Here is a 12215-nt window from a genome sequence, read left to right on the forward strand (position 1 = left end):
ATTATTCCCTGCATATTACCAGACCACAATGCTTTGAAACTGGAACTCAATCATAAGAGGAAATTTGGAACGAACTCAAATACCTGGAGACTAAAGAGCATCCTACTAAAGAATGAATGGGCCAACTACGAAATTAAAGAAGGATTTTAAAACATTCATGGAATCAGGGGCACCTGGGTGGCTCAGTCACTAAGCATCTGCCTTCGGCTCAGGTCATGATCCCAGAGTCCTGGGATCGAGCCTCACATCAGGCTCCCTGCTCGGCAGGAAGCCTGCTTCTCCCTGTCCCACTCTGCCTGCTTGTGTTCCTTCTCTTGCTGTGTCTCTCTCTGTCAAATAAATAAATAAAATCTTTAAAAAAAAAATTCATGGAAACAAATGAAAATGTTCAAAACCTTTAGAATGCAGCAAAGGTGGTCCTAAGAGGGAAGTATATAGCACTACAAGCCTTTCTCAAGGAACAAGAAAGGTCTCAAATGCACAACCTTACCTTACACCTAAAGGAGGTGGGAAAAAAACAGCAAAGAAAGCATAAACCCAGGAGAAGAAGAGAATTAACAAAGATTAGAGAAGAAATCAATGGAATAGAAACAAAAAAGAACAGTAGAACAGATCAACGAAACCAGGAGCTGGTTCTTTGAAAGAATTACTAAGATTGGGCACCTGGGTGTCTCAGTCAGTTAAGTGTCTGCCTTCGGCTAAGGTCAGAATCCCAGGATCCTGGGATCAAGCTGGGCGCTGGGCTCCCTGCTCAGTGGGGAATCTGCTTCTCCCTCTCCCCCTCCACCCCACTCATGCTCTCTCTCTTTGTCTCAAATAAATAAAATAAAATTAATTAATTAAATTAAATTTTAAAATTTAAAGAAAAGATTGATAAACCCCTGGCCAAACTTATCAAAAAGAAAAGAGAAAGGACCCGAATAAATAAAATCATGAATGAAAGAAGAGAGATCACAAACAACACCAAAGAAATATAAACAATTATAAGAACATATTATGATAGGTTTGAGCAAGTGCTTCTTAAAAGCAATAAGCTTCCAGGAATCTGGAAGAAATTGGATGCATTCCTAGAGATGTGTAAACTACCAAAATGGAAACAGGAAGAAACAGAAAACCCGAACAGACCCAAAACCAGCAAGAAAATAGAAGCGGTAATCAAAAATCTCCCAACAAACAAAAGTCCAGGGCCAGAAGGCTTCCCAGGGGAATTCTACCAAACATTTAAGGAATTAATACCTATTCTTCTGAAGCTGTTCCAAAAAAATAAAAATGGAAGGAAAACTTCCAAACTCTTTCTCTGAGGCCAGCGTTACTTTGATCCCAAAACCAGACAAAGGCCCCACCAAAAAGCAGAGTTACAGACCAATATCCCTAATGAACAAGGATGCAAAAATTGTCACTAAAATACTAGCCAATAGGATCCAACAGTACATTAAAAGGATTATTCACCATGACCAAGTGGGATTTATCCCTGGGCTGCAAGGTTGGTTCAACCTCCGCAAATCAATTAATATGATACAATACATTAATAAAAGAAAGAACAAGAATCATATGATCCTCTCAATTGATGCAGAAAAGGCATGTGACAAAGTACAGCATCCTTTCTTGATCAAAACTCTTCAGAGTATAGGGATAGAGGGAACATAGCTCAATATCATAAAAGCCATATATGAAAAGCCCACAGCGAGTATCATTCTCAATGGGGAAAAACTGAGAGCCTTTCCCCTAAGGTCAGAAACATGGAATGGATGTCCACTATCACCACTGCTATTCAATATAGTACTAGAAATCCTAGCCTCAGAAATAAAAAAACAGAAAGAAATAAAAGGCATCCAAATCGGCAAAGAAGTAGAACTCTCAACTCTTTGCAGATGACATGATACCCTATGTGGAAAACCCAAAAGACTCCACCCCAAAATTGCCAGAACTCATAAAGGAATTCAGCAAAGTGGCAGGATATAAAATCACTGCACAGAAATTAATTACATTCCTTTTTTTTTTTAAAAGATTTTATTTATTTGACAGAGAGAGACACAGCAAGAGAGGGAACACAAGCAGGGGGAGTGGGAGAGGGAGAAGCAGGCTTCCCGCCGAGCAGGGAGCCCATTGCGGGGCTCGATCCCAGGATCCCGGGACCATGACCTGAGCTGAAGGCAGACGCTTAATGGCTGAGCCACCCAGGCGCCCCCAGTTACATTTCTATACACTAACAATGAGACAGAAGAAAGAGAAATTAAGGCGTCGACCCCATTTACAATTGCACCCAAAACCATAAGATACCTAGGAAATAAACCTAACCAAAGACACAAAGGATCTGTACTCAGAAAACTATAGACCACTCATGAAAGAAACTGAGGAAGACACAAAGAAATGCAAAAACATTCCATGCTTATGGATTGGAAGAACAAATATTGTTAAAATGTCTATGCTACCTAGAGCAATCTATACATTCAATGCAATCCCAATCAAAATACCATCAACTTTTTTCACAGAGCTGGGACAAATAATCCTAAAATTTGTATGGAACCAGAAAAGACCCCAAATAGCCAAAGGAATGTTGAGAAAGAAAACCAAAGTTGGTGGCATCATAATTCTGGACTTCAAGCTCTATTACAAAGCTGTCATCATCAAGAGAGTATGGTACTGGCACAAAAACAGACACAGAGATCAGTGGAACAGAATAGAGAGCCCAGAAATGGACCCTCAACTCTATGGTCAACTAATCTTCGATAAAGCAGGAAAGGATATCCAATGGGGAAAAAAGACAGTCTCTTCAACAAATGGTGTTGGGAAAATTGCACAGCCACAAGCAGAAGAATGAAACTGGACCATTTCCTTACACCATACACAAAAATAGACTCAAAATGGATGAAAGACCTAAGTGTGAGATAGGAATCCATCAAAATCCTAGAGGAGAACACAGACAGCAACCTGTGTGACCTTGGCTGCAGCAACTTCTTGCTAGGCACGTCTCCAAAGGCAAGGGAGGCAAGGGCAAAAATGAACTACTGGGACTTCATCAAGATAAAAAGCTTTTGCATAGCAAAAGAAACAGTTGACAAAACCAAAAGAGAGCCAACAGAATGGGAGAAGATATTTGCAAATGACATATCAGATAAAGGGCTAGTATCCAAAATCTATAAAGAACTTGTCAAACTCAACACCCAAAGAACAAATCATCCAATCAAGAAATGGGCAGAAGGCATGAACAGTCATTTCTCCAAAGACATCCAAATGGCCAACAGACACATGAAAAAATGCTCAACATTACTCGGCATCTGGAAAATACAAATCAAAACCACAATGAGATACTATGTCACACCAGTCAGAATGGCTAAAAGTAACAAGTCAGGAAATGACAGATGTTGGCGAGGATGCAGAGAAAGGGCAACCCTCCTACACTGTGCGTGGGAACACAAGCTGGTGCAGCCACTCTGGAAGACAGTATGCAGATTCCTCAAAACGTTGAAAATAGAGCTACCATACCACCCAGCAATTGCACTACTGGGTATTTACCCCAAAGATACAAATGTAGTGATCTGAAGGGGCACCTGCACCCCAATGTTTATAGCAGCAATGTTCACAACAGCCAAACTATGGAAAGAGCCCAGATGTCCATCAACAAGTGAATGGATAAGAAGATACACACACACACACACACACACACACACACACACACACACACACAATGGAATACTACTCAGCCATCAAAAAATGAAATCTGGCCATTTGCAATGACGTGGATTGAACTAGAGGGTATTATTCTAAGTGAAATAAGTCAATCAGAGAAAGACAATTATCATATGATCTTACTAATACGTGGAATTGAGGAAACAATGCAGAGGATCATAGAGGAAGAGAGGAAAAAATAAAACAAGACGAAATCAGAGAGGGAGACAAACCTAAAGAGACTCTTAATCATAGGAAGCTAAGGGTTGCTGGAGGGGTAGGGGGCAGAGGGATGGGTTTACTGGCTGATGGACATTATGGAGGTCACATGATGTAATGAGCACTGGGAATTATATAAGATAGATGAGTCACTAACCTCTACCTCTGAAACTAATATACATTATATGTTAATTAATTGAATTTAAATTATAAAAAAAAAGGATCACTTGCTCAATAGAACTCCTAAACACCAACAGACTTATTTTAAGTTGAAGGAAATTCAATTTCTTTACCTTGACTTTTCTTGGCCAACAAAATGAAGCAATTAATGCTATTGGAAGCCCTGCAGTCACAAGATAAACGAGCCAAAGCCATGCGCGCTCTTCAGCAGCTACCACTAACTGTTTAAATATACCAGGCTATAGAAGAAGTAAGCATAAAAATGAAATTCAGATTTTATAAACATTTTTTTAGGAAATACCACCTACAAAAAACCAGCTTATTTTAGATAGGTGTTTTATATTAAGGAGTGATGAACTTGTAGGCTAAAAATATTTTATTTTCCCATCTTATACACTGTAGAGTTTAAACTCTATTAGCATGTATCACTGTTTGAGACTTTGTAGTAGAAGGTATGTTACTATATAGGTAGAAATCACTAACCTATCAGCAAGAATTATGACAATTTTATTTTTTTGGTAAGCTTAAGGATGGAACTACTCTTCATGGATGTATTATCTCCTTCATTTAGAAGTATAAATGCTCGGTAACTCATTTTGGTTCTGTACTTTTAAAGAACCTGGGAATTACTGGGTTTTCTTTTTTTTTTATTAACAAATTTCACACATAACCTGTGTGAGGAAACAGTTTCTCTCATTAAAATGAAATCTAAAATCATTAAATATCTAAATTTAAAAAGTTTCAAAATGAAAACCCCTTTACCTACTCTTCTGATAGTTTCTGCTAATGTCCAAAGACACCAAATATATTTTCCTTTACAGTAATTGATTTTAAAGATACATTCTCCAAGATGCATTGTGTTGAAATATTTAGCTTAGTATTTCTAAACAGTGTTAAGATTTGAGTAAAAAAATACTGGAACACAATTTAATAATAATAAATTTTAAAATCCTCTGTACTCCCTCTAAGTGAAAAATAATTAAAATGAGTAAAGAATAATATTTACATTACTGTTAACCACTTAGGCCATGAATTAACAAGGTGACCAGAATATTAAGTAGTCTCCTTATAAATAGCAAGGAGGCAATTAAATCCCATTATGCTATCATAATTTAATGAAGACATACACACATATATAGTTCATTATACAGTTCATGATGAAGTTGTATCATAATATAGTAAGGCTAAATATTTTATCAACAAATTCATTTAAGTACATTTAGTAATTCTTGCATATTTGTTTACCTCTTAAGGGCCATTTGTATAACCCACAACCAGGATGAAGTCCTATGACTACTCTATGGTAAATACTGTACCTCGTTAGCATTTGCTGCCATTATCTTCACTCCCCAACCATCTGCAGCCCAGCGATCTGCTATTTCCTTTTCCGAACAGATAATAAAATTATCAAAGTAGATATCAGAGGTCATAGACCAAAGCTCTAAACCAAGAGCATGGAAAGAAGTCAGAAGAAATGGATGATCATCTTCAAAATAATCTGGATTAGGAATTTTTTGAGGACTCCAGATTCCCTGGAAAAAAATAATAAAGAAAAAAATAATTTAAAGACATTTTCAAATAAAATAATCCCATTATTAATGCTATTCAAGAAGTCATTGTTGTGGATGGAGCGCCTGGGTGGCTTAGTTAAGTGCCAACTCTTGATTTCGGCTCAGATCATGATCTCAGAGATGGGAGAGAAGCCCCATGTTGGGCTCCGTGCTGGGCAGGGAGGCTGCTTGAGATTCTCTCTCTCCTTCTCCCTCTGCCCCTTCTGTCTCTCTCTCTCTCAAAAAAAAAAAAAAAAAAAGTCATTGCTGTCGAATGAAATCAGCAGTAGTAATTGGAGAAAAAAGAAACTGTTAACTGATATTAACTCATTAGCAAGTCATTAGAAATAAAACTTGGTTCTTCTCATTCTGTACCCAATGTTCCCTATGAATAAAACTGACTTTAAACTGCAAAAACAGGCAAAGTGAAAACCCACACACACAGAAATGTGAGTAATTAAATTTCACAAGTAAGTGCTACTATTTTAGACAAGTTTTTTTACATTTAGTAAAATTATTCAAGGCAAGAAGTCATTAAAATTACACAAATCAGAGAGAGCACTGTATGGTAAATATGAAGCCATTCCTTTTATTTTTAAAAAATTTTTTTATAATGCACTTTTATTTTATTTATTTATTTGAGAAACAGAGAGAGACAACATGCACAAGTAGCAGGGAGGGGCAAAGGGAGAGGGAGAAGCAGACTCCTCACTGAGCAGGGAGCCCCATGCAGGGCTCAATACCAGGACCCTGAGATCATGACCTGAGCTGAAGGCAGAGGGGAAGCCACTCCTTTTAACATATACCCATGATGGGCATCAATAATCAGTCATGTCTGAACGTCAGAAAAAATTCAACATAGAAGTTCCATTAGATCTTAAATGATTAAACTCAATCAAATAAAAAAAAATTGACAATATGATTACTCACTCATTCCTCCATCATATATGTCTATTCTGTACCAGGCACCATGCCAGATGCTAGGGACAGAGTGATGATCAAGAGAGACATGGTTCCTCGATTAAATTTAAAGTAATGAGGGAGACAGACATTCAACAAAGAAGTTACCAAAATAAACACTCTGTGATAAATGCAATGGAGAAAAAAAACTATAGTAAACAACTGGAATATGTAACTGCATCCATATAATAAATATTAGAAAATGTCAATGAGTAATTAGATAAAACTACAGGGGTTAAATGGATAACCTAGAGATTTCTACCCAAAAATCTAGGTACACTCAAAAGATATCTAATTCATATTTTAAAAACTCCAAAGTTTAATAACACCAGAAAATACGGAGCATATTAATTAAACACAGGAATTATTTACTAAAATGTACAATGTGAGGTCTCCTGATCAGAACTCATTTCTTATGTTTAATTCTAAAATAGGACTTGATTCTAGAGTGATCATCAATTACCAGGGAAAAATACAGTATCAAGTATCTCATCTTTAGTTCTTAATATTATTCCCCCAGAAAATTACATAAAGAATACTTTACTATTTTTTTTAAAGTAAACTCTAGGCCCAATGTGGGGCTTGCACTCACAATGCAGAGATCAAAAGTTGCATACTCTATGGACTGAGCCAGCCAGGTGCCCCAAGAATACTTCACTTTTTTTTTTTAAAGATTTTATTTATTTATTTGAGAGAGAGAGAATGAGAGATAGAAAGCACGAGAGGGAAGAGGGTCAGAGGGAGAAGCAGACTCCCTGCTGAGCAGGGAGCCCAATGCGGGACTCGATCTCGGGACTCCAGGATCATGACCTGAGCCGAAGGCAGTCGCTTAACCAACTGAGCCACCCAGACGCCCAAGAATACTTTACTTTTTTAAATATAAATTAGTTGGAGTCTATTTTCTTTGACTACTTATGATAGTTTTGTGTAATTAAAATTACACAAATCAGAGAGAGCACTGTATGGTAAATATGAAGCCATTCCTTTTATTTTTAAAATTTTTTTTATAATTGTAACTATTACAAATCAAATTTGTAATCAAAATTACAAATCAAATTTCTAAAAGTTAATGTAACATTATCAAAACTAGAACTATCACAGCACTTTAAACTTTACTATGCAATTGTAAGAGGTGGTTATTACCTGGTAGTTAGGATTATCTATCATTGGAGGTCTCCACACTCCTTTGTATTTGGGGTTATCTATCAGGGGAGGTGTCCACTCACCACACCCAATTCGACATGCTGGATTAGAAATACGAGGTGCCTCCCATTCTCCATCCATGTCTTCATTCCTTAGGAAATTAGGAAAAAATTCTACATAAAAGTTCCACAGATGAAAATGTGTATCTACTCATTTATATTAACCTCAAATATAGTAACCTCAAGTTTCTCCTGTCAGTCATATGAACTAGTAACAAAAAGCAAGAAATGTATGAAATTGACATGTGAGGATGAAGAATGTTTACCAGTCATCAGGTTTTTCAGCATTAGGATCTGGAATAAATTTTGGTTCATCATCAAGCCAGCCATCAGGTTTAACAACACTTAAATCTTCTATTTGGGCAGGTTCACTTTCATCCCTGCAAATACAGTATTTTGTGCCAAGTATTAATTATTCAAAAGGCTTAAAAATGTGTATGTTACAAAATTCAGAAGATACCAAAAGGCAACTCCTACCCTTCTGTCTTTGTGCCTACTACCTCCCCCATCTCTCATCCACCAAAATCTTCTGCTAACTTGTCACTTTCTTGTATATATTCCCTGTTGTGATCTATGCATACACACATATTTGTATACATTCTTTTTTAAAACACAAATGATAGCTTTCTATACAGAGTATGTTCAACATCGCTTTTGTTCACTTAAACACTCATTCATTCATCAACAAACACATATTGGAAGCCCAATGTGTGCCAAGACAGCTTTACAAGCTCTTTTATATACAGTTCTTCACAGTTGCACAGTTTTCTAATTTGTGGATGTACCATAATTTATTTAACCCAATTACTGTTGACAGACAGTTCGTGTTTCCAAAAATGTACTATTACAAATAATGCTATAATGAATATCCTGGAATATATTAGGAACTAATACAAAATTATCTCTCTGTCAGCTATATGAATTGAAAATATTTTTTCCAGTTTCTCATGTATTTTTTGATATAGTTTATGGTAGGTGGGGGTTTTTTCTGCCATATTCAAATAATTTATTTTCATGTAGTTGAAATTTATTGATAATTCTTTTATGATTCTTCAATTTTACATATTTGGAAATGTCTTCCCTACGCCAATATTATTTTTTTAACTCACCATATTGAATTCTAATAATTTTGTATTTTTCATTAAAAAAATAACACTTAGAAGACAGATTCTTAAGTACTGAATAGAACTTCACCTTTATAGAAAAGTAGAAATTTTAAACAAGAGGTTACATTATGATTTTTCAAACAAACCTAAATAACAAAATAAACTCAAATAATCAACTCTCTATACATAAAGACTTGTACTTGCCTGATATCAATGTCATCTGGTGTCTGTCCGAGCTCCAAGTAACTAGAGTTTAAAATTTAAGGGAGCATTTCTTTTAGCAGTTTATAAAACAAATTCTAACATGTATCACCAATCAGAAAGAGGTTATTATAAGCAGTTTCTCTCATTTAAGGGCAAACTTATTTCTCAGCCTTACTCTTTTTGGGTAAACAAATATGAAACAATGTAAGAAAATCCATATAGAGAGATGTAGTCCTACCCTTTCTGAAAGTATGAATTCATGAAAGTTATGCATTAATAAGTGACTTTTTATTAATTTTTTAAAAAACCATACTGTTCTTCCTACCTTGTAAAACCTGCTTCCCTATCATACTATTTGCTTGAAAGCAAAGACATTTTTATTACTAATCAGTATCTCTCTTTACCTACAAGAGAGTTAACAAATAAACATTTTGGGTTATCCAGTACTACTTACTCTATTTCTGAGTAGGTAGTAACCCCAATGTGTACAAGACAAACAAGAACTTAAAGAAATAGGAGTAGACATTTTCCAAAATGAAGCAGAGAGAAAAAAATTGACTTTAAAAAATGAATAGATCCTCAGCGACCTGTGAAAAACTATAAAGCAGTCTAACATACATTTACATGGTGTCCCCAAAAAAGAGATGGGAAGGAACACATAGATATTCAAACAAATAATGGCCAAATATTACCCAAATTTGATACAAACTACACAGCCACATCCCAAAAAGCTCAAAAGCAAGGCAAACACAATACAAACACACCCCCAAGGCACAACAAAACCAAACTGTTGAAAACAGTAACAATGAATCTTAAAACCAAAAAGGAAAAAATGACATATTAGGTCAAGGAGTAAAAGGATGAGAATGACAACTGACTTATCAGAAACGATATAAGCCTCAAGACAACTCAAGAAATGATTGTTTGAGGGGCGCCTGGGCGGCTCAGTCGTTGGGCGTCTGCCTTCGGCTCAGGTCGTGATCCCGGGGTCCTGGGATCGAGCCCCGCATAGGGCTCCCTGCTCCGCGGGAAGCCTGCTTCTCCCTCTCCCACTCCCCCTGCTCGTGTTCCCTCTCTCGCTGTGTCTCTGTCAAATAAATAAATGAAATCCTTAAAAAAAAAAAAAAGAAATGATTGTTTTAAAACAACTATCAACTTATAATTCAATAGTGAAAACATCCTTCAAAACTTAAGGTAAAATAAATCTTCAGATAATTAAAAGTCGAGAGGATTCAATGACAGCACACATGTGCCACAAATGTGTTAAGAGAAGTTTATCAGGAAGAGGGAAAACAACAGACAAAAATATTTATCTACACAAGAGTATCAGAAATGCTAACTAAATAATCAATAAAAGAACTTTTCTCCTAATAATGTCTGATTAAAAGATAGTGATGGAAGAATAAATATGTGTGGCCTTCATAGTACAAACAGAGGAAGTAAAGGTATGATAATGCATGAAGGATGGAAGGAGGAAAATATAAGACCCTTATAAGATTAACACAGACATAAAGAGGTATAATGACAGTAGATTGAAATAAGTTAGAGATGCATACTGTAAACCCTAGAGCAACACTAAAATAATAAACCACAGAGGAAAAGGTAGTATGCCAATAGGAAAGAAAAAATAAAAGACTAGAAAAAAATAAAATAAAATAACTCAATCTAAAAAAATTCAGGAAAAAATATTTTCAAATACAGAATATATGGGACAAACAGAAAACAAGCAGGAAGAAAACAAGTACAGTTTATATCCAACCATATCAATAATTACATTAAATGTAGATGGTTTAAAACACTCCACATAAAAAACAAGACCACATATAAGTTGCCTACTGACAAATCACTTTAAAAATAAAGCTATAGCTGTCATCATCAGAACAGTATGGTACTGGCACAAAAACAGACACATAGATCAGTGGTGAACAGAATAGAGAGCCCAGAAATGGACCCTCAACTCTACGGTCAACTCATTTTCGACAAAGCAGGAGAGAATGTCCAAAGCAAAAAAAGACAGTCTCTTCAACAAATGGTGTTGGGAAAATTGCACAGCCACATGCAAAAGAATGAAACTGGACCATTTCCTTACACCACACACAAAAATAAACTCAAAATGGTTGAAAGACCTAAATGCGAGACAGGAGTCCATCAAAATCCTAGAGGAGAACACAGGCAGCAGACTCTTCGACCTCAGCCACAGCAACTTCTTCCTAGAAACATCACCAAAGGCAAGGGAAGCCAGGGCCAAAATGAACTATTGGGACTTCATCAAGATAAAAAGCTTTTACACGGCAAAGGAAAGAGTCAACAAAACCAAAAGACAACTGACAGAATGGGAGAGGATATTTGCAAATGACATATCAGATAAAGGGCTAGTATCCAAAATCTATAAAGAACTTGTCAAACTCAACACCCAAAGAACAAATCATCCAATCAAGAAATGAGCAGAAGACATGAACAGACATTTTTCCAAAGAAGACATCCAAATGGCCAACAGACACATGAAAAAGTGCTCAACATCACCTCGGCATCAGGGAAATCCAAATCAAAACCTCAATGAGATACCACCTCACACCAGTCAGAATGGCTAAAAGTAACAAGTCAGGAAATGACAGATGGCAGGGATGTGGAGAAAGGGGAACCCTCCTACACTGTTGGTGGGAATGCAAGCTGGTGCAGCCACTCTGGAAAACAGTATGGAGGTTCCTCAAAAAGTTGAAAATAGAGCTACCACACCAGCAATTTCACTACTGGGTATTTACCCCAAAGATACAAATGTAGGGATCCGAAGGGGTACATGCACCCTGATGCTTATAGCAGCAATGTTCACAACAGCCAAACTATGGAAAGAGCCAAGATGTCCATCAACAAATGAATGGATAAAGAAGATGTGGTATATATATATATATACAAATATATATATACAATGGAATAGCCATCTCAAAAACCGAAATCTTGCCACTTGCAACAACGTGGATGGAACTAGAGGGTATTATGCTGAGTGAAATAAGTCAATCAGAGAAAGACATGTATCATATGATCTCACTGATATGAGGAATTCTTAATCTCAGGAAACAAACTGAGGGTTGCTGCAGTGGTGGGGGGTGGGAGGGATGGGGTGGTTG

The 12215-nt window shown here is 36.4% G+C and overlaps 1 protein-coding gene across 1 annotated transcript in view; it reads right to left on the reverse strand.

The window, feature by feature from the left end:
* Positions 1-12215, reverse strand: part of CLGN (calmegin) — a 53954-nt gene that overhangs the window by 4948 nt on the left and 36791 nt on the right. The window contains exons 9-12 of the mRNA XM_025874227.2: positions 8047-8160; positions 7722-7872; positions 5385-5600; positions 4182-4307 (exon numbers count right to left, since the gene is read on the reverse strand). Coding sequence (XP_025730012.1) covers positions 4182-4307; positions 5385-5600; positions 7722-7872; positions 8047-8160 — 607 coding nt within the window. The remainder of the gene's footprint in view (positions 1-4181; positions 4308-5384; positions 5601-7721; positions 7873-8046; positions 8161-12215) is intronic.

Source organism: Callorhinus ursinus, unplaced genomic scaffold, assembly GCF_003265705.2.
Source record: "Callorhinus ursinus isolate GAN/ISIS: 27379988/994484 unplaced genomic scaffold, GSC_fseal_2.0 scaffold4, whole genome shotgun sequence".
NCBI lineage: Eukaryota > Metazoa > Chordata > Mammalia > Carnivora > Otariidae > Callorhinus > Callorhinus ursinus.